Source organism: Triturus cristatus, chromosome 5_1 (assembly GCF_964204655.1).
Source record: "Triturus cristatus chromosome 5_1, aTriCri1.1, whole genome shotgun sequence".
Classification (NCBI taxonomy): domain Eukaryota; kingdom Metazoa; phylum Chordata; class Amphibia; order Caudata; family Salamandridae; genus Triturus; species Triturus cristatus.
In genome coordinates this window covers 803,843,007-803,866,940 of record NC_140587.1, presented here as the reverse complement: position 1 = coordinate 803,866,940, position 23,934 = coordinate 803,843,007, and the positions used below count along the sequence as shown (strand labels likewise).

The 23,934-nt window shown below is 49.7% G+C and overlaps 1 protein-coding gene across 1 annotated transcript in view; it reads right to left on the bottom strand.

Moving 5' to 3' along the window:
- The window catches only part of SMCHD1 (structural maintenance of chromosomes flexible hinge domain containing 1), a 1,955,900-nt gene that overhangs the window by 76,401 nt on the left and 1,855,565 nt on the right, over positions 1-23,934 (bottom strand). Inside the window, exon 46 of the mRNA XM_085605822.1 lies at positions 20,629-20,787. Coding sequence (XP_085461948.1) covers positions 20,629-20,787 — 159 coding nt within the window. The remainder of the gene's footprint in view (positions 1-20,628; positions 20,788-23,934) is intronic.

Here is a 23,934-nt window from a genome sequence, read left to right as displayed (position 1 = left end):
TCACTCCTATGGCAGGCCTTAACAATCCTGGAGGCAGAGTGCTTAGTAACATGTGAGATGGTGCTCTAGCATGAGCTGAGCCTGTCTGCAGCTTTCGGAATCATGTCCTTATAGCTGTTCTATGATATAGCCTACCATATACTCTTAAAGTGCCTTATAATCTTAAACGGTTATGGTAACTATGGTTTGGCTCTATCAAAACATGTCGTGTAAGGTGTCTAACACTTTGGAATAATACCCTCATACCATTTCTGGTGATGAGGATGTTATTCCTCCCTTCTAGAGGGAGAGACATATTAAAATCCTACTTTGCTGTTTAACTCTAACCAAAGCCTCAGCATCACAAAATGGATGCTGCTGCCACAGACACAAGTCTGACCTCCTGCTGCTGGGAGTGATCCCGGCAAGGGAGGCTTGGACAATAGGTTTCCTGCTTGGGGAGGTGCTAGCACCTCCCCAGACAGACTTTAGTGTATTGGGGCAGGGAGGGCTGAAAGGAATGAGACATGCCTGGGGCACACAAGGTGTCCCATGCATAGTCCAGTTCAAACCGGTGCTGGGGCACTCCAGCCCCAGTCCTGGCGCGAAACTGGACAAAGGGAAGGGGGTGTAACCACCCCCCTCCCAGGTCCCACCCATAAGGCGTGACCTAGCAGGTAACCCAGCCCCCCAGATTAGTATAAGTGTGGTAGCAGGGCCCCAGGAGATTTGATTATCCTGAACCTGCAACTTGAACAGAAACTCTGGACCTTCGACATTCGACGAAAGAAGAAGACTGAAGAATCTCCCTTGTGGCCAAGGAGTGGCTACCCTGTGCAAACAGGCACCATCAAGAGACTACCCTTTGCTTTGCTGAAGTTCTACGAGGGACCGACTGCAGAGCCCGACCAGAGCCTCGACTTCCAGACTTCTCCGACCCTGATCCACATCCACAGCCGAGCTGAGATCCGTGGAGGCGACGAGAGACGTGGGACCGGCTACCTGGGAAAAGTGGCTAGTATCTTCAAGCGCAGCTTCTGAGGCACCCTCGAAGTTGTGCACCGGGGATTGAGAAGCCCCAACCCCAAGCACCATCTGCACCGAAGATCAGCCCCCACACTCCACGAGTCCTGCGTGGGGCCCTTCTGCATTTTCCTGCTTGCCGCGTATGTCCGGTTGCTTGCCCGCTGGCTAGTAGCCTTTGTGACGACGCATCCTGAAATCTTCACCGCTGGTTTGGCTCCTCCAGACTGGCTCCTGCTTCTTTGAAAAAGAGAAGCACCCCAGACCTTCCTGGTCTGCACCAGAAGCAAGTCCTCCGTTCTTCGTGGGTTCCGCTTGCCAAGGCTTGGTGAGTCCTAGTCCAACTTCGACGCCGCCGACAGCAAGAGCCTTCGTGGGACAGCTCGCCTCCTGGTCCTGGTCGTCCTCGACGTTCCCTGGTCCTCGTGGCTGCAGCGACAAGCTTCACCTTCACCTGCAATCTTCACGACATCGCCTGGTTCCTTCCTGGTTCCACGTGGTCACTGGCTAGTGACCTTGACTCTGTCCCTTCTGCTTGCAGGTCTCCTCTCTTCTTGATCCCAGCCTTGGGATCCACCGGACACTCTTCACTGACTGCCTGTCAGCAACTTTCCTTCAGGCATCCATAGAAGTCCACGACGAAACCCGACGCAAGTTCACACCTATGCACCCGCAGTCTGTGGGCTAGGTAACTTGGGTACTTCGGTGCTCACAAGGGTAGTGACTATCCTAGGGTCTAGTTTCCGAGTCTCGACTCTCTAGCTGCTTTAGAAGTGTCCTTAAACTGTTAATTGCTAACAACTACTATTTCTATCGACTTTTACGCATTACGCGTGTTTCCACTCTGCACCTGAATCTCGTGGGCCTCCCACTTCCTAACTGTTGCTAGTGTAGTGTAGCCCCAGCGATTCCCTAGGCCTAGGCCTATTCTATTTCCGTGACAGTGGTCCTTATACTACTTACTTAGTATATGGTTTGCGTGGCCCCTAGGGCCTAACTGTATTACTTACCTGTGTGACTTAATGTATGCTTAAATAAGACTGTGTTGTACTTACCTCTAATCTCATAAAGAGTGCTGAGGGTTTGACTAGAATAAATACACTTTATTTTATATATATCCGTTGTGGTGTCCTTTCATTTGGTATTCAAGGGATTATATATGGTATCACAGCTGGCTTCACATGCCATTCAGAGTTTAGCCTAAGACTGCTCTTGTCAATGCTACCACTAGGATAGCTGGTCTATAAGGTTGACTTTACAACCAATCACCATAAGGGTTGTTTGGACTGATATAAGGTGTACACTAGAACTAGTGACATCATACATCAGGCCAACTTCTTACATACACTCGAACTAGTGACATCATATATCAGGCCAACTTCTCACAAGCAGTCCCCTGACAATCCTTTCACAAGTATAGAAGTTAACTTCAGAGTGGGTCCGAGGGTCCTAATTTTATACCGGATGCCATCTTTGAGGTGGAAGAATCTTCTGGAGTTTCCCCCCATAGAAGTCACTGTAATTTCCTGCCTCTATGCCCTGATCCCAGTATGTCTGCAGTCACAATAGGCTAGTGTAAAGTTCTGTGTGTGTAAGCTGAGACAGTGTTTTTGAAGTGCCAGTGGGGGTGTGCACAGCTCCACCCCCTATCCTGCTTTCCATGGCCCAGACTTCCAACACCCAGTCCCTCTATTGTGTGGCTGTCTGGGAGGAATACACAAAGGCTAACTGCCAATTACACCTAGTCATGTGACCCAGGAAACAGGCTGCAGGCAAATGGTTACGATAAGAAAATGCCATCTTTCTAAAAGTGTCTAACGTGACGGAGTGAAACTGTTAAGAAGATGGGGGCGGGATCTGTAGACAGTCAATATATTAAAGAAGGGACCCCGATACCATAGATTTGTTACGAAATTACTAAGGCAGTGTTACTGTTTCGTGCCTGCTCTTACAAGCATACGTTGCCTGTTTTTGAAGTACAAGTTACTTACCTTCGGTAAGGATGTATCTGGTAGAGACGATTCTAGCCGCAGACTCCTTAAAGTAGAATTATCCCCAGGCGCGAGACTGGATCCGGAAAAGTTTGCCACAGCATCTCTGCGAGCCAGGGGCGTGACATCAGCGAGGTCACATAAGTCCCACCCCGGCGTGTGGACATCAGTTTTCCTCGGAGAACCTATCCGCGCCGCAACGCGGAGCCATCAGAAACAAAACTGTGAGAGTATGGGAATAGTGTGTGAAAAATCAGTGAAACAGAGGGGGAAGGAACCAACGGTGAGGAACAGCACCAGCAGTGACAGTTCCAGCACCACACTACTGAAAAGCATGGAAGGGAAGGGAAAGAGCAGAGCACCGCACCGAGAAGTAACTCTGCAAAGCAAGACAACATCCTCCCTGGAGATAGAAAAAAACGTGAAAAATGTCGTGGCAGACGACAGAAAGACTACAATCACAATATAAAGCAGTGAAGGACAACAAGTCCGGAACAGAGGAGTAATGACAAAGTACCCCAAGACAATACCCTCAACGAGCGTCCTATCCCCTGTAAAAAGCGACAGGCTGAGGCACAGCCAAGAGCCCCCAACCCAGAGGACTGCAGAGGAGAAAAGTAGAAGTAGGCCCCACATTGGCGAACCAGGGTGCAGGGATGCGAAAGGACACATAAACCAATCGCCCACTACCACAAAAGTAGAGTGGAACAAATAAACAGAACAAAGCATCCCGCCAGGGAAGAAGTGATAGAGGGCACCCGCAGAAGACAAGCCACCCGGAGGGAGGCGAGAGCAGAAGACCAAGCTGAAGGGTCCTCGCAGAACGGGGAGGAAGGGCAGGCCGTGAAGGAATCTGCATCTAGGATCGTCTCTGCCAGATACATCGTTACCAAAGGTAAGTAACTAGTACATCTGATAGAGACTACTAGCCGCCGATTCCTTAATGTAGAATAGATACCCGAGCCATACCCAGAGGGGAGGAGGGTCTGCGAGAGAACCCCACCAGCTTGGAAGAACACAGGGCCCCAACAGGGGATGTGTCATGGGGGCAGGAAGAACGGCCCAGCCCCCACCAAGCAAAAGCAATCAAGAACAAGAACAAAGAGAAGGAAAGGCCAGGACATCACAAGCCTACCCGAGGGGCAAAGGGCGTCCGCTAGAAACCCAGAGGGACAGACGGCACCAAGCGAGTACCAAACGAAGAAAAGAACCACTGCAAAATCCAAGGAGAAGAGGTGGAACGGAGGCAGAGCCGGCCGCAGTAGAACGCACACACAGTGAAGGGGACAGCGGAATGGGTGTCCATCCTGAAGCAGGGAATAAGGCCTGAACGGCACCACAGCTGAGAAGCGCAGACGTGATAAACAAGACATAGACGCGCAAGCTCCAACAAGAAAGGGACAGGAGCACACGCTGATACAGCGAGGCCCACGGAGGGGGAACAGAACTACCAGGCGCGCGCAGCAGACAGCTGACAATACTATGAAGCAGCAGCTCAGAACAAGTCGAGCGCAAGACGAGTAGCACCACCGGCCCCCGAATAGAAGCGGTGACCTGCAGAAGAGAAAGAGAGACAGGCAGTACCGACCGAAGGCCGGCAACCAGAACACAGGAGAGCACCAGGAGAACCAGTCCCCTCGGAACACACGGCAGACAGGCCCCGGCCGAAATGGCGGAGAACTTGGAGGAAACACCCAGACACGTCGCCAGAATCAGCATGACAAAGGTCAGTCCGGCGATCCAGAGGCAAAGAGGGAAGGACCGCTATGGAAGAAGGATAGAAAAACCCTCGGAGACTGAGCAAGACAAAACTTGGAGCATCACAAGCCGCGCAAGGGCAGAATAAAAGAAAGAGAAAGAATGCACCAAGCGGTATACCGTGACGCCAATAAACGCAAGGAACCTGAGAAGGCATCCACGCCTGCCTAGCCTAAGACAGGGCTATACAATAGCCAACAAATACCCCACTTAGGGTATGAATCGTCCCTGAACAAAAACAGGGAAACACCTCTTAGGGAAACCCGCAGCAGAGGACAAGAACATAAAAGACCTGTGGAAAACACCACAGACGGCTTACCAATCCGCCCAAAAAGACCTATACAGCTGCACTTAACAGCAATAAACACTCATCACAAGCCGAAGCGCTGAACCAGCAGCCAAAAGACTAGAGGGGCCAACTGAAGGACCCTGAAGGCAGTCCAAGCCGTACACAGCACACAACGGGCCAACCGAAACATAAGGCCCCAAAGAGAAAGGAGGGATAAACGCCTCCCATAAGACGCCGGAGGACCGACCAACCAAAGCTTACGGAGGGGGAAGGGGACGGAGCCCCACAAGGAGTCTCTAAATAGCGGAGTCCGCGTGGGTGTGAAACAACAAAGTCTCATCGAAAGGTAAATCCACAAGACGCTCCCGAACATTCTCCGGAAAGACACCATCCCGCAGCCAAGCATGGCGGCGGAGGGCCACCGAACTCACCACAGCGCGGCCGAGGGAATCAGAGACGCCCAAGGCCGAATGGAGAATGAATGTAGCTAACGCCCGACCATCCCGCACATGGTGTCGCAGGTCAGCGCGGGCATCCTCTGGGGGGAGGGGGGGGGCGCGAGACAGAAGGGACTCTGAAGAATCCCACAGGTCGGAAGTAGCCCTGGCCAACACACAAAGCGTGTTGAGGGCGCGCAGAGCCGCACTAGTGGAGGCGAAAATGTTACGCCCCAGGAGTCCAGCCACCTGGGCTCCCGCGACGGCGGGAGCAGCACCGAAGGCAAGGAAGCAAACGCAGCCCGCAGGACAGGGCCCTGGGCAGATGGGTGGGAAAAGTAGCAGACTGGATCTTGCGGAGAAGGACGATGACGGTGAAGGAGCAGGTGAGGCACCGGATCCCCCGTGGCAGGAAGCCCCCAGAAGAGAGTTGTGGAGCGACGCTTCAAATGGGAGAAGCGGCTCCGCTCTACCAGAGCCCTGGTGGAGAACCTCCAATAAGTGGTCCATAGGAAGTGGAGCAACTGGATTGCGCATCTGCAAAACGCCAGTGGCCGTGAAAAGGGCCCGGACAAAGGCCTCACTTGCCTCCGTAGGGCGTCGTGGGGGGAAAGCAACTCTTCTGTGGGCGAAGGCTGCAAGCTAAGGCGCCCGTCCCCGTGTCCCGCTGGTGGGAGAAAAGACCAGCCCCTGTAGGATGGCAGACCCACAGTCGAGTGGGGAACCGGAGGGGCCTCTGGAGAGGGCGGAGAAAGCCTGCGGGGCAGATAACTGCAGGGAGCGGAAGAGCGGTTCTGGGGGTTGTGGACATAGAAACGGTGTAGAACCCGCCCTGGAGTCCGCCGGACAAAAAGGCCACGATGCGGCTCCCAGTCTCTGGTGGAGGAGACAAGGAGACGACAGCCCTCCGGAGAGGAGGGGGCATCCGGAGAATAGTCGACTATCCAACGTTGGGACGGCGCCGGAGAGTCCCCCACAGGCACCGGTAAGTCTTCGACCGGTGCCGAAGTGTCCCCCAGGGGCGCAGAGTCGACCTCCACCACCACGTGCCGCACAGGAGAAGAGGGGGGTGGGGTCGGAGCCGAAGCGGCCAATGAACGGCGTCGGCTCGACCCCCAACGAGGCAGCCACCTGCGCCGAGGACCGAAAGAGGCCCGGGGAAGCGCCCCGGGTCCCGGCGTCCACCCGCGGCACCGGGGAGGAGAGCCGCTGACGCCGGAGAGGCGTCAGCTCTCCCTCTGGAAAGACAGCCGCCTGCCCAGAGGATCAAGGTGGACTCGGGGACGAGCCGCGTGTCCCGGCGACCTCCTTCAACACCGCAGGGAACACCACGGGGCTTTGCGGCGAGGCCGAGACGCCGTGGGCTGAAAAGGGGAATCTCGAAGGGCCGCACCTCGACAGCACCACACCTCCAAAATCTGAAGCCAAGCTCGTCGGCGCTGCGGGCAAAACTTGCTGGCGAGTCCGCAGAAGGCCGCGCACACGGCGAGAGATCCGCGGATGTCGTAGGAAGAGGAGGAGGAGGGCCCAAGGAAGCCTGCAGAGCTGTAGCGTAGGCTGTCATCTGGGCCCTCGTCGCTCCAACGCCGGGAAACGGCTGATAGGTTGGCGACGGGTGAGGACACACGTCCCGGGAGGAACCGGCGCCCACTGCCATAGGAGGACAGGGCCTCGGTGGCAAGCTACAAGACTTACCGGTGGGCGAATGACGCCCATGGGGCCTCGGCGAAGGACTATGCCGCAGCTGGAAATGGCGGCCCCGGAACCCGTCCGGGGAAGGAGACGGACGCTGTGACGAGACCAACCTGGACAAGCGAACCGACAGCAATTTCATCCGGCGCTCTCGCCGGGACTTCGGCTGAGGTGCTGACAAGCCTCGCAGTCCGTAGAGTCATGGTGCTCGCCCAAACACCACATACAAATAGTGTGAGAGTCCGTCGCCGATATCTGACGTGCACAAGAAGCACACGTCTTGAAGCCCGAAGGCATTGCACACTGTTCCCGACTCAAGGTCGCTAAAGAGGCCTGACAACAGGCCAAAGGAGCACACACCGGAAGAAGGAAACTGACATCAGCGCGCCGGGGTGGACTTATGTGACCTCGCTGACGTCACGTCCGCGGAGGACGTCAGGGCGGGGTCGCATGGTACCGCCCCCGGCGGGCAGAGATGCTGTGGCAAAATTTTCCGGATCCATTCTCACGCCTGGGGATAATTCTACGTTAAGGAATCTGCGGCTAGTAGTCTCTATCAGAAAAAAAACTTTATTGTTTTAGATATCCTCACACATCTATACCTCGGATACAAACTTACACTGTGTATAATAATGAATTGATCAACACCTTAACCATGACAGACAATATGTGTTTTTTCTTGGGAACATGTATTCTCTTCACAAAGTGTATTCACAACTGATATATAAATCATAATGAAAATCGACTCCATACTTCGACAAATGATGTTAATGTCCAACATAAACATGCGGCGAATCAAAGTGCGGTATGAAGGCACACATATCCTTCCCACAAAACCATTAACAGCCAAAGGAAAGTAACTGAGAGAACATATACCTCTCATACAACCACCGTAGGGTGAAATATTGTGCCCCAACCACAGAGGGCTATTTGCTGTACTTAAGACTACATACCAGGAGGATATTGGTCTATCCCCTTTGTTGAAATACTCTTTATGTCAGACACTTTTCTATCTTGATATGAAAGTATTTGTGTAAATATGTAAATGTTTATGTTGGACATTAGTCATTTGTCTAAGTATGGAGGCAATTGTCATTATGATTTATATATCAATGTGAATACACGTTGTGAATAGAATACCGGTTCTCAAGAAAGGACACCTATTATCTGTCATGGTTAATGTATTGATTAATTCATTATACATCCAGTATAAGTTTGTAGCGCAGGTATAGATGTGCAAGGGTATCTGAAAAAATAATATTTGTTTAAAAAACAGGCAGCATAGGCTTGTAAGAGCAGGCATGAAACAGTAACACTGCCTTGGTAATTTCTTAGCAAATTCTTTTATATATTGACTGATCTTTCTAAAAGTGGCGTTTTCAGAATTGTGACCTAAAATCCAACTTTTATCATTAAAAAGGATTTAAAATCACAATTCACTAGACACAAAACTTGATATTCCAACCTACTACCAAATAAAAGGTATCACTTATTAAATGTAATAAGGTAACTCAATGCTATCCTAAGGGAGCGGTAAGTCTCAGAGTAGCAGAGTTTTTCACTACCAGGACATTTTAAAGTTAAAAGTACATGTTCAACTTTTTAAATACAATGCACTTTGCCCTATGGGCTGTTTAGGGCAAAAGAAGTATTTTGCTAAGTCGAATTGGCAATTTAAAACGGAACACTGGCGGCAATGGCAAACCTGAGACATATTTCGAAAGGGTTTTTAAGTGGGTGGTACAATAAGTGCTGCAGGCTCACTAGTAGTATATAATTTACAGGCCCTGGGTACACATAGTCCACTTTACTAGGGAATTTTAAGTAAATTATAGGTGACAATATTACCATATTAATATTAACAAATATTACCATAGTTTAGGGAGTGAGCACAAGAACTTTAGTACTGGCTAGCAGTGGTATGGTGCACAGTCTTAAGGCCCCAAAAAATGAATTCAGAGCAACAGGAGGGGAGAATACAAAAAAGTTTAAGGGTGACCCTGCAGAGAAGGCCAGGTTCATCAGAACGGCTTGGGTTTCGGGGACATTCTTCAGAACCCAAGGAATCAAGAGTATGGAAGGACATACATTATAAAGTTGGGTATTCCACCTCAATCAAAACAAGTTACTGAAGGGCACAGAATTGACAGCGAGCAAGTGTTTTCCAGAGATCCACCTGTTGAGTGGCCGGCAGAGTAAAGATGTTCTGTAACACCACCGAGTGCAGACACCAATTGTGGTTGGTAAGATGACACCGACTGAGAATGTTAGTCTTGGTGTTCAGACAGCTGGCAAAATGGTGGTTGATGAGACAGATTTCACGCCGTCGTACCATCACCCAAAGTCTCATGCTTCTTGACAAAGAGGGTAATAGCCACATTCCTTCCGTCCCCCACATCACAGTAATATTGTCAGTCAAGGTCTGACAGACTGACCACAAAGGTAAGGGGGGAATGCCTTTGGTTGCTAGGCAGATTGCTCTCAATTCAAGTAGGATAATGTTAAGTACCTGCTCCTCTGGACACTGGAGGCTTCAGATCACGTTTCTCTCAGATGCCCAGAGGTGTACATCACCACCAGAGGAAGGTGAAGGGGCATCTCTCTAGAAAGATTTCCTCTACTGACCATCAGCACAGGCCCGACGCAGTGTCCAGGGAGGTTGTGATGGAGTTCGACAATTCTTCCTCGTGTTGGAATCACACCCAGTGAAGGAACCATGGATTCTCATGTGCTAGCGTGTGTATGTGACCAGGAGGATACAGTAAGTCAGCAGAGATAGCAAGTAAAGAACCTTTAGAACGAAAACTTGTACTCTCTCCTCCAAAGCACTATAATCATATCACAGATGTCACACATCATCTGAGTAAGAGAGAAGGCTACAGTATTGAGGGTGCTCAAAGGGCTCTAGGTGAGACATGGGCATGTTCATGGAAAAGCGCACAGCAGGGATGCTTCTGCTTGAAGGTGAGAGACAACATTATCTGCAGGAACTGACTTTGAGCAGCCAGTCATATAGGTACAGGAATACGGGGAGATCCCTGACCTTCTGAGAAGAGGTGCAACCTACACCATCAACTTGGTGAAAATCCAAGATGCCAAAGTGAGTTAGAACAGGTGGACTGCGAACAGGTACTGAGTAGGCGCTACAACAAAACACAGGTATCTACCGTGTGACTGCAGGAACAGTATATGGAAATATGTGTAATACAAGTCAAGGGACTACATCCAGTTTCGCTTCTAGTACTAGCAGAACCTGAGCCAGGGAGAGCACCGTGAACTTTTTCTTGTGGAGTTAAAGGTTCAAGAGCATGAGGTCTATGATGGGACTTGGACTGCCGTCCTTCTTGGGAACCAGGACGTATTGAAATCAGAACCCCTGCCCAATTACCTGATCTGGTACCAACTACACTACTACTTCCTAACACAGAGCGCTGGTGTGAGAAGTTGACCTGATGTATGATGTCACTAGTTCTAGTGTACACCTTATAGCAGTCCAAATAACCCTTATGGTGATTGGTTGTAAAGTCAACCTTATAGACCAGCTATCCTAGTGGTAGCATGGACAAGAGCAGTCTTAGGCTAAACTCTGAATGGCATGTGAAGCCTGCTGTGATACCATATATAATCCCTTGAATACCAAATGAAAGGACACCACAACAGATATATATATAAAATAAAGTGTATTTATTCTAGTCAAACCCTCAGCACTCTTTATGAGATTCGAGGTAAGTACAACACAGTCTTATTTAAGCATACATTAAGTCACACAGGTAAGTAATACAGTTAGGCCCTAGGGGCCACGCAAACCATATAGTAAAGAAGTGGTATAAGGACCACTGTCACGGAAATAGGATAGGCCTAGGCCTAGGGAATCGCTGGGGCTACACTACACTAGCAACAGTTAGGAAGTGGGAAGCCCACGGGATTCAGGTGCAGAGTGGAAACACTCACGCGTAATGCGTATAGTCGATAGAAATAGTACAGTTTCGAAATAAGCAGTTTAAGGACACTTCTGAAGCAGCTAGAGAGTCGAGACTCGGAAACTAGACCCTAGGATAGTCACTACCCTTGTGAGCACCGAAGTACCCAAGTTACCTAGCCCACGGGCTGCGGGTGCATAGGTGTGAATTTGCGTCGGGTTTCGTCGTGGACTTCTATGGATGCCTGAAGGAAAGTGGATGACAGGCAGTCAGTGAAGAGTGTCCGGTGGATCCCAAGGCTGGGATCAAGAAGAGAGGATACCTGCAAGCAGAAGGGACAGAGTCAAGGTCACTAGCCAGTGACCACGTGGAACCAGGAAGGAACCAGGCGATGTCGTGAAGATTGCAGGTGAAGGGTGAAGCTTGTCGCTGCAGCCACGGGTACCAGGAGACGTCGAGGACGACCAGGACCAGGAGGCGAGCTGTCCCACGAAGGCTCTTGCTGTCGGCGTCGTCGAAGTCGAGCTAGGACTCACCAAGCCTTGGCAAGCGGAACCCACGAAGAACGGAGGACTTGCTTCTGGTGCAAACCAGGAAGGTCTGGGGTGCTTCTCTTTTGCAAAGAAGCGGGAGCCAGTCTGGAGGAGCCAAACCAGCAGTGAAGATTTCAAGGTGTGTCATCACAGAGGCCGGGAGCCAACGGGCAAGCAACCGGACAGACGCGGCAAGCAGGAAAATGCAGAAGGGCCCCACGCAGGACTCGTGGAGTGTGGGGGGCTGATCTTCGGTGCAGATGGTGCTTGGGGTTGGGGCTTCTCAATCCCCGGTGCACAACTTCGAGGGTACCTCAGAAGCTGCGCTGGAAGATACTCGCCACTTTTTCCAGGTAGCCGGTCCCACGTCTCTCGTCGCCTCCACGGATCTCAGCTCGGCTGTGGATGTGGATCAGGGTCAGAGAAGTCTGGAAGTCAAGGCTCTGATCGGGCTCTGCAGTCGGTCCCTCGTAGAACTTTAGCAAAGCAAAGGGTAGTCTCTTGATGGTGCCTGTTTGCACAGGGTAGCCACTCCTTGGCCACAAGGGAGATTCTTCGGTCTTCTTCTTTCGTCGAATGTCGAAGGTCCAGAGTTTCTGTTCAAGTTGCAGGTTCAGGATAATCTAATCTCCTGGGGCCCAGCTACCACTCTTATACTAATCTGGGGGGCTGGGTTGCCTGCTAGGTCACGCCTTATGGGTGGGACCTGGGAGGGGGGTGGTTACACCCCCTTCCCTTTGTCCAGTTTCGCGCCAGGACTGGGGCTGGTGTGCCCCAGCACCGGTTTAAACTGGACTATGCATGGGACACCTTGTGTGCCCCAGGCATGTCTCATTCCTTTCAGCCCTCCCTGCCCCAATACAATAAAGTCTGTCTGGGGAGGTGCTAGCACCTCCCCAAGCAGGAAACCTATTGTCCAAGCCTCCCTTGCCGGGATCACTCCCAGCAGCAGGAGGTCAGACTCGTGTCTGTGGCAGCAGCATCCATTTTGTGATGCTGAGGCTTTGGTTAGAGTTAAACAGCAAAGTAGGATTTTAACATGTCTCTCCCTCTAGAAGGGAGGAATAATATCCTCATCACCAGAAATGGTATGGGGGTATTATTCCAGAGTGTTAGACACCTTACACGACATGTTTTGATAAAGCCAAACCATAGTTACCATAACCGTTTAAGATTATAAGGCACTTTAAGAGTATATGGTAGGCTATATCATAGAACAGCTATAAGGACATGGTTCCGAAAGCTGCAGACAGGCACAGCTCATGCTAGAGCACCATCTCACATGTTACCAAGCACTCTGCCTCCAGGATTGTTAAGGCCTGCCATAGGACTGACTGATAGGTACACGTGTCTATATTAAGGGTAGATATAGGTATACTATATCTAAGCAAGGGGTGATTACATGACCTTGCCCCAGCTGAGTGATCAGCCAGTTGTGTCTGATTGGAAGGCCAGACCAGGGGTGGCATAATATATGCTGCAGCCCCTGGGAGGCCTAGGGTACACCTATGCCCTGGGTACCTAGGGTACACTGTACAGGGTCCAATAAGGTGATCCTTACCAATTGGGAATGTACCTAGGGTACATGGAGTCCATTTTAAAGAGAGAGCAGACAGCCTGAGACCCTGAATGGCAGGGTCTCAGGCCAACTAAGTCGAAAAACCAGCTAGACACTAGGCCAAAAGGTTGGGGGTAACCATAGTCAGATATCCACCTTCCTACACAACCCCCCCCCCCCCCCCCCCAAAACGAAAGGAGATAAGGCTGTCCTTGACAAGGTAAGCCTCTATTGCCCAAGTGGCCATATAAGGAAGAACCAGCACTGGCATGGTTACCCCCGTCTCATGGTCCACTAAGCAATCCCTCATCCTAAGGGTATCATAGGGTCTCCACCATAGGGAATCTCTACCTTGGGTGTGTCTTGGTAAAGTAAGAGGCTGGTGTTGAGATGGAGTACTGAAGTGAGTGTCCTCCAAGTGAGGCCTCAGCTTCCTCCAATCATCCTCCACCATGGATGCCTTTCTTTCTTTCACTGAGTTGCACTGTGCTCTCAGGGTCAGCCTCTGGCTACCTAAAGCTGGAGGCTGGGTCCCTTTTGTGGGCTTACTGGAGGGACAGGTCAGGTTTGGGGCCCTAAGGTCCCAGGTTTGCCTGTGCCCAACAGAATCCTTCTGGGGGAGGTCCCTAACTACCTGTAAAGGGGATCCCTCAGAAATGTTTTTAACCATCACCTGGCTAGGGCTACTAGCCAGGCAATCCTCATTCTTTTGATGGGGGGGTTCTTGTGGACAGTGTGGTACTGTAAATTTCGGAACCATGTTGGTAGCATGGTCCTACCATGCCGATTTTGGTATCAGCGGACCGCAAATGACTAATGCTGTATGTATGAGTGTTTTTGTCACGTTTCCCCGATGAACTCACCGTGTATGCAATACTACATATTAAACCCTCGGGTTCCATTTTAAAACGGTAACCATTTTGTGGTTGCCCTCACATAGGCTGCGCACCGAGGCCATGCCAAGGCCTAAAGGACACGCAATCTTTCTGTGACTTCTTTGTGACCTGTGCAAACTGACTCCGCTGCCCGAGGTCAGTCCTGCCCGGCCGGTTCCTGTTACTGCGGCCTAATGGGATTAGCATCAGGGCTCGACACATCATAAAGTCGTGCATCCCACACGAACCCTGACTAATCTCTTTCACACCTGACTCTGTTTCCTACTTTATGGCTCGTTTTACGAGGAGGAGGTGTCCGTTTTATTGGGGTCTGCTGATATCTGATGAGGGTTCTGAGCCTCGCTGGGTAAATGATTATGTGCTGACCGAGCTGAAATGTGGGATTATCATCATGACTGTGTTCTTTCTTTGAAGCGAAAATATGTGAACGACCACTTGTAAAATAGGGGCGGTGTTGCCCAGAGCGTAATATTCTGTATATAAGAAAAGACTGGTTTTTGGTTGGGGGCAGTCTCCTGAGAACATACACCGTGCTGTACTTCTCGGATACCTGTGATTGGTCTGCAGCCAATAAATACGATCTTTGACTTCATCTAGAAGACTCTGTGTTTCTGTGGTCTGAAACAGGAAGAACTTGAAGTCTTCGGGTGTGTCCCCTGGCACCGCTGGGTTGGTTCTGAAAAACCCAGTACTTCAACAGGGGCCCTCTGGCCTCCCTGACCTCTGCAGCCCTGGGCTGACTGAGGCAGGGTAGAGAGAGGCAGGCTACCTGCACCAGACTGGGTCCCACCTTGGAAGGGGCCACTGACATCAGGGGCTCTGCCAGGCCAGGCCTGGCTACCTCTGGGGCAGTTCCTTCACAAGGGGTGAGGTCAGATCCCTGAGGAGGCTGACCTTTTCCTAATGTCTGGGGAGAGGGGGACTTTTCTTCCTCCCCACTACTCTCTGTTTGTGTGGAGTGATCCATAGTTTCAGGCTTCACTACACCTATGTCAGTCTGAGTATGGACTGAGACCATTACAGTCCTGCCAACCTTTTCAGGGAGACACTCAGTTTGGGTTTGAGCTGTGACTGTCACAGCTCTGCCAATCTCTACAGGGAAGTCTGTCTTTGCCTGGGCTGTGGCTACCACTGCCCTTCCAACCTTTTCAGGGAGGAAATCTACTTGGACAGGCGTTGTGGCTGGCACAACCCCACTACCCTTTTGTGAAAGGCCTACCATTTTAGAATGGGTGTCTTGTTCAACTCCAGCCCAAGCTGAGAGTTCTAAGTCATTCCCCAGTAAGCAGTCCACAGGCAAGGTTGGAGACACTGCCACCCTTTTAGGGCCAGTGACACATCCCCAGCTGAGACATACCTCTGCCATGGGATGACTGTTCTGTTTGCCATCAATGTTAGTTACCTGGTATGAGAAACCAGGCAAAAGTTGCTCAGAGGGAACTAGCCTATGGGCCACCATAGTGATGCTAGCTCCAGTGTCTCTGTAGGCCTCAGCTTTTCTACCATTAATGTAGGGCTCCTGTCTGTACCTACCCAAAGTGTTGGGACAGGCAGTGAAGTTGGCAAACCCCATGCCACCATCACAGACAAGAGTAGCTGCTGTAGGGGAATTGGCTAAGCCAGGATCCCCCTGTGTTCCCCAAGAAAACCCAACCAAATTTTTGGGGGCACTCCCACCACCTGGGGGATTACTGCTGACAGTAATAGGTGGTGTGACAGGAGTAGTTGGAGGAACAGTTTTGTTTTTAGCCTTTGGGCAACTGCTGTCAGTTGTCCAATGCCCAGGAGTTTTACACTCATGGCAGTAAGGCTTTTTAACTGTGGCAGAGGAGGGAGCTTGGGACCCACCACCCTGTGTGGAGTTTTGGGGCCCTGAGGAAGATTTCTCTTTTGTTTTATCCCCACCCTTCTCTTGAGGCTTGGTGGTATCTTTCCTTTGGTCACCACCCTGATTTTTAGGCCTAATCCTGGTCCTGACCCATTTATCTGCCCTCTTTCCCAATTCTTGGGGAGAGGTCAAATCTGAGTCTACCAGGTGTTGGAGAAGCTGGTTCTGACAATTACTAAGGATCTGCTCCCTCATAATCAAGTTGTACAATCCTGTATAGTCCTGCATCTTGCTGCCAGTTAACCATCCTTCCAAAGCCTTAGTGGCACAATCCACAAAAACAGACCAGTCCTATGTCTGTGTCTTCTGGGTGTCTCTGAACAACAACCTATATTGCTCAGTGGTTAAGCCAAACCCATCTATCAGAGCACTCTTCAGAACTTTGTAATTGTTAGCATCCTCATCACTGACTGTGAGGAGCTTGTCTCTACCTTTGTCAGAACAGGAGAGCCACAAGATAGCTGCCCACTGACTCTGGGGTACCTGCTGTACTTTGCAGGCCCTCTCCAAAGCAGTCATCCACTTGTGGATGTCATCCCCATTCTGATATGGGGGGGACTATCTTGCTTAGGTTTCTATGGTCATAAGACCTATCCCTATCTCTAGGAATGTTGCTGCCACCAGTGGGTTCTGACCCACACAATTTTTGCTCTCAGGCCAGAGCAAGCTTCTCTTTGGCAAGGGCAAGTTCTTCCCTTTCAATCCTCAGTTTGGCTTCCTTCATTCTGGCCTCATGCTCTCTCCTTTGGGGGGGAAGTCATCCCCTTGTGGGATGAAGCATTGGAGCTTCTTGAGTGATAGGAGTGGAGAGAGTCCCCTGAGGGAGATCTACCCCTCCAATCTCTCTTTTTAAGATTACTTGGGGGCCTGTAAGGGAAGCTCCCATGCAAGCTCCCATGCAAGCTTAAGTTAGACTGACTAAGTCTTCTGACTGGGGTCTTGCTACCTCCCTCTTCCTCTGAGGTCTCTTCTAACTCATCTGTATCAGTTAAGTCAGGGGTCTCTTCTGTGGAGGGGAGGCCCTTATCTACAGCTATGGCACCATATTTGGCAGCTCTTTCAGCATCATAGGCCTCCAGAAGCTCCACTAGCTGTCTAAGGGTAGGGTTGGAACCCTGTTTTAATCTCCTGGAGGTACACAGTTGTCTCATCTCCTGGAAAGTGAATGCAACATATCTAGAGGGAATCTGTCCAGGATCCTCCTCTCCTTAGGGAGTATCAGTGTGATCTCCATTCAGGGACATGATTCTAGTGAGGGTGTGGTGTGTGCACCTACCTACACTAGTTGTATCTACTAAACCTCTCTAGTAGTTGTAGTCAGGGTGTGCTAGGCCCTTCAACCTACAACAACTAAGTCCAGTAGGACTTAAGTATTATCATCTATGTTATATGTACCTAAACAATATCTGTGTGATCTTTCAATTTAGTATCTCAAGATTACAATGGTATTACAACAGCAAGCTCAGATCCCACCGCTGCCACCAATGTGAGAAGTTGGCCTAATGTATGATGTCACTAGTTCTAGTGTACACCTTATATCAGTCCAAACAACCCTTATGGTGATTGGTTGTAAAGTCAACCTTATAGACCAGCTATCCTAGTGGTAGCATGGACAAGAGCAGTCTTAGGCTAAACTCTGAATGGCATGTGAAGCCAGCTGTGATACCATATATAATCCTTTGAATACCAAATGAAAGGACACCACAACAGATATATATATAAAATAAAGTGTATTTATTCTAGTCAAACCCTCAGCACTCTTTATGAGATTCGAGGTAAGTACAACACAGTCTTATTTAAGCATACATTAAGTCACACAGGTAAGCAATACAGTTAGGCCCTAGGGGCCACGCAAACCATATACTAAAGAAGTGGTATAAGGACCACTGTCACGGAAATAGGATAGGCCTAGGCCTAGGGAATCGCTGGGGCTACACTACACTAGCAACAGTTAGGAAGTGGGAGACCCACGGGAGTCAGGTGCAGAGTGGAAACACTCACGCGTAATGCGTATAGTCGATAGAAATAGTACAGTTTCGAAATAAGCAGTTTAAGGACACTTCTGAAGCAGCTAGAGAGTCGAGACTCGGAAACTAGACCCTAGGATAGTCACTACCCTTGTGAGCACCGAAGTACCCAAGTTACCTAGCCCACGGGCTGCGGGTGCATAGGTGTGAACTTGCGTCGGGTTTCGTCGTGGACTTCTATGGATGCCTGAAGGAAAGTTGATGACAGGCAGTCAGTGAAGAGTGTCCGGTGGATCCCAAGGCTGAGATCAAGAAGAGAGGATACCTGCAAGCAGAAGGGACAGAGTCAAGGTCACTAGCCAGTGACCACGTGGAACCAGGAAGGAACCAGGCGATGTCGTGAAGATTGCAGGTGAAGGGTGAAGCTTGTCGCTGCAGCCACGCGTACCAGGAGACGTCGAAGACGACCAGGACCAGGAGGCGAGCTGTCCCACGAAGGCTCTTGCTGTCGGCGGCGTCGAAGTCGAGCTAGGACTCACCAAGCCTTGGCAAGCGGAACCCACGAAGAACGGAGGACTTGCTTCTGGTGCAGACCAGGAAGGTCTGGGGTGCTTCTCTTTTGCACAGAAGCGGGAGCCAGTCTGGAGGAGCCAAACCAGCAGTGAAGATTTCAAGGTGTGCCGTCACAGAGGCCGCTAGCCAACGGGCAAGCAACCGGACATACGCGGCAAGCAGGAAAATGCAGAAGGGCCCCACGCAGGACTCGTGGAGTGTGGGGGGCTGATCTTCGGTGCAGATGGTGCTTGGGGTTGGGGCTTCTCAATCCCCGGTGCACAACTTCGAGGGTACCTCAGAAGCTGCGCTGGAAGATACTCGCCACTTTTCCCAGGTAGCCGGTCCCACGTCTCTAGTCGCCTCCACGGATCTCAGCTCGGCTGTGGATGTGGATCAAGGTCAGAGAAGTCTGGAAGTCAAGACTCTGGTCGGGCTCTGCAGTCGGTCCCTCGTAGAACTTTAGCAAAGCAAAGGGTAGTCTCTTGATGGTGCCTGTTTGCACAGGGTAGCCACTCCTTGGCCACAAGGGAGATTCTTCAGTCTTCTTCTTTCGTTGAATGTCGAAGGTCCAGAGTTTCTGTTCAAGTTGCAGGTTCAGGATAATCTAATCTCCTGGGGCCCAGCTACCACTCTTATACTAATCTGGGGGGCTGGGTTGCCTGCTAGGTCACGCCTTATGGGTGGGACCTGGGAGGGGGGTGGTTACACCCCCTTCCCTTTGTCCAGTTTCGCGCCAGGACTGGGGCTGGTGTGCCCCAGCACCGGTTTGAACTGGACTATGCATGGGACACCTTGTGTGCCCCAGGCATGTCTCATTCCTTTCGGCCCTCCCTGCCCCAATACACTAAAGTCTGTCTGGGGAGGTGGTAGCACCTCCCCAAGCAGGAAACCTATTGTCCAAGCCTCCCTTGCCGGGATCACTCCCAGCAGCAGGAGGTCAGACTCGTGTCTGTGGCAGCAGCATCCATTTTGTGATGCTGAGGCTTTGGTTAGAGTTAAACAGCAAAGTAGGATTTTAACATGTCTCTCCCTCTAGAAGGGAGAAATAATATCCTCATTACCAGAAATGGTATGGGGGTATTATTCAAGAGTGTTAGACACCTTACACGACATGTTTTGATAAAGCCAAACCATAGTTACCATAACCGTTTAAGATTATAAGGCACTTTAAGAGTATATGGTAGGCTATATCATAGAACAGCTATAAGGACATGGTTCCGAAAGCTGCAGACAGGCTCATCTCATGCTAGAGCACCACCTCACATGTTACCAAGCACTCTGCCTCCAGGATTGTTAAGGCCTGCCATAGGACTGACTGATAGGTACACGTGTCTATATTAAGGGTAGATATAGGTATACTATATCTAAGCAAGGGGTGATTACACGACCTTGCCCCAGCTGAGTGATCAGCCAGTTGTGTCTGATTGGAAGGCCAGACCAGGGGTGGCATAATACATGCTGCAGCCCCTGGGAGGCCTAGGGTACACCTATGCCCTGGGTACACTGTACAGGGTCCAATAAGGTGATCCTTACCAATTGGGAATGTACCTAGGGTACATGGAGTCCATTTTAAAGAGAGAGCAGACAGCCTGAGACCCTGAATGGCAGGATCTCAGGCCAACTAAGTCGAAAAACCAGCTAGACACTAGGCCAAAAAGTTGGGGGTAACCATAGTCAGATATCCACCTTCCTACAGCTGGCACCTCCAGGTGCACAATATACAGATATTCCTCTGAGTGAACAGACTAAGGAGGACGGGCGTGATGTGAGGGGGAGCCAGTTTGAAGGGTGGGGTGTAGTAGCCCTGTTTCTACAATCGGTAAACCCATTGGTCAGACGTTATGGCCCTTTAAGTCTGTTTGTCTGATTTCACAATCCTCTTTTAGAAAACATACAAAACTTAATAATATACATAAAACAGCCCACCAATCAAGTTCTAGAAATTATATATATTAATAACTGAATAAAAAGGCAAATGTATAAATCTGCTTAAAAATGATCATAGGCAGCGCTGAAGCTAGAGTATCCTGGTGGCTGAAGTAAGTATTTAACTAGACAATGATATTCAGTCATTATGTAGACCTTTCAGAAAGTTCAACATGCATGTGAGGGGTGTGTATGGGCGAGAAGCAATAGGCTTACCTAGTTTCTGCTCAATCAACCTGAGATTGTCTTCCTGTTCGCTGAGCTCCTGTTTCTTTTGTAGCATTTCTGGCGTGTTAAGGCTTTCTAAATGCAATTCAAGTTCTTCATTCACTTCACCGACTTTAACAACTGATGACTGGTATTGCTGAAGAAGATCTATGTGAAGATAGGGAACAAAGGACACAATTTTTAACAAACCCAGAACATAACCCTGAGAGGGCAGAGACAGAGCTGTAAAGTATACCTAAAATGAATGTATTCTGAAATGTAGGGTACATTGTTCTATTCTCTTCCCAACAAATATGCAAAACAATAACCTCATCTTTGTAGAGGATGATCTAACTGATTTGATGCATCTCAGAGATGATTTGTATGAACACCTATAAAGTATTTTATTTGAATCATTTGCTCTGAATAGACTGGACTATGGCAGTGCTACGCTATGTGGCCTCCCCAAATAACTTTGGCCCCCCTAAAGGCTTCTCTGAACGCTGTGGCCAGATTGATCACGGGCACCAAGCGAAATGCACACATCTCCCCGGTTTTAAAATCGTTAAACTGGCTACCCTACGAAGCTAGAATTCAACTGAAGATTGTCTGCCTATCACACAAAGCCCTCCACTTCAAATCCCCATCTATCTTGCACAAAAACTAGAACTATCAGAGGGGATAGATTGTCTAGGAGTGCTAATTCACTTCTCTTGAAACCACAGATCTTCCGCAAAAAGAGAACATGCCAACGAGCTTTCTCTGGCGCTGCTCCTAAAATTTGGAACTCTCTTCCACCGGAAATTAGGAGAATCTCTTCCAAGGCTGCTTTCAAACTGGAAGCAAAAAGATTCCTCATGAACAAGTTCTTACCTTAACATGAGGGTCAATTTTTAGCTCTAAGCACATCGGACATACTATAGTATCGGTATTATTCTTGTATATGATCATTATTTTTGTTTTGGTTATTATTCCTGTACATGATTATTGAATTTACTCCCCTTAAGTCATTATGCTCCATCGTCTAGCCCATTCTTCGTTCACCCAGGTGTATAAATGATCTGTTAGATGTGCATTGTTGATTCAATGCCTATTAGTATCCCCATTTGACTCATGTTTTGATTATTGTTTTGGTACTGGTTATTATTCCTGTATATGATTATGGTACGTACCCCCCTTAAGTCTCTATGCTCCAGCGCATATCCCATTCCTACTCGTTCACTTAGGTTTATAAATGAGCTGTTATGTGTGTACTTTTTGATTCAATACCTTTTAGATTCCCCATGTTAGACTCATGTTTTGATTTGTTACCTTTGCCTCAAATTGTAAAGCGCTCTGATATCCTTCGGGATCAAGTTTGCGTTATATAAAACTTTATAAATAAATAAATGAAATCTATCGATATTCTCTGCTGTGGTCCCTAGATTGAAAAATTCAGGAAAATGTTATCCTAGACCTCTTGCTGTCAGGATCTCACAAGACTTAAGGGCCTGTTGATCTCAGCTTCCCTGAAACTACACTGAATATACTCAATTGTTGATACCTTATGTTAAGCAGAGATTCTTCTAGATGGGTGTCACTCACTGACACCACTTTCTGCACAGATTTCACAGCCAGGGCACAGAAACCCTATTTATGATTAGACGATGACGAGTGTGCTCAATTATGAGGGCACATCATACATGAGAAATAGCAGTCTTTCAATTTCGCAAAACTTTGCCTCTACTCCTTACCATAAGCACAAGTTACTACTTGTGTAATGATATATCTGTAAGATATATTAGTTAGTGATAGATTCCTTACCTTAGAATATTCCCCAACCATCAGTTTGGATCTGGAAAGTTTTCTGCTTAGCAGTACACCTGCGCGCCAGTAAGTGGCGCCGTGCGGCTCCACGTCCGTCACTGGCGTCGTGTGCGCCGGGATGATATCACGGAGGCTACTTAGGCACCACCCATTCGCGCTGGCGTCAGTCCTGTACACAACTTTCCGCACCGAAACGCAGAGCCATGCGAGAAACTGACCTTTGGTGCATAAAACTAGGGCCCTAAAAGGGGATGACCTCAACCCTAGTAATCAGTTCGCAGAACGGGGAGGATGGGCGGGCGGTAAGAAATCTATCACTAACTAATGTCTCTTACAGATATATCGTTACACAAGTAGTAACTTGTGCATCTGAAAGAGACACGTTAATGATAGATTCCTTACCTTAGAATAGATTCCCCAGCAATACCAACCCCGGTGGTGGGTCTGCGAACAAGATTACGCCAGAAAGTCAAGGAGCACAGAACGGAAAGAAGCCGTCTCTCCGGACCGGACTGTTAAGGCAGTAGTGCTTGGTAAACGTGTGCAGCGAGGCCCACATAGCTGTCTGACAAATATCCTGCAAGGGGACACCGCGTCCCAAGGCAGTAGTGGCTGCAGTTGCCCTGGTCGAATGGGCACGCAGTCCCACAAGGCTCCTTCTTGGCCAAGGAGTAACAGGCTTTAATGCACAGAACGACCCACTGGGAGATGGTCCGTTTGTGCATCGCCCGACCTCTTTTGGCGCCCACGTAGCCAACAAAGAGCTGATCATCCACCTGGAACTGCTGTGTACGCTGCAGATAGAATGCGAGCGCACGTTTTGGGTCCAGACGGTGGAGTCGTTCCTCTTCCCTTGAAGGAGGCAGAAAAAAGTTGGGCAAAGTGATGGTCTGCCCAATGTGGAATGGCATGACAACCTTTGGTAAGAAAGAAGGACGTGTCCTCAGAACCACCTTGTCCGGATGAACAGAAAGGAAAGGAGGTTTGGAAGAAAGAGCCTGGAGCTCACTCGCTCTCCTGGCAGAAGTGATAGCTACCAGGAAAGCCGTCTTGAGAGTAAGACGACGTAAGGGACAGTTAGGAAGGGGCTCAAAGGGAGCGCACATCAGAAAAGTCAAGACAAGATTCAAGTCCCACTGAGGCATTTTGAAGGGCACAGGTGGGAACGTATGCGTAATGCCCTTAAGAAAACGGTTAACAACCGGGGACTTAAAAAGAGAAGGCTGATCTGGAAGCTGTAGAAAGGCAGAGATAGTCGAAAGATAACCTTTAACAGTGCCCAGAGCAGAGCCCTGCTGGGCCAAAGAGAGAAGGAACAGAAGAACCTCAGAAAGAGGGGCAGAAAGGGGATCCACAGTCTTAGCTGTGCACCATGCCACAAATCTGTTCCACCTGCAGGCTTACACCGTTTTAGTGGAGGGACGCCTGGCTGCCAGGATGACATCACAGACTTCGGGAGGAAGATCGAAAGGTGTCAACTGGCGCCGCTCAATCTCCAAGCATGGAGGT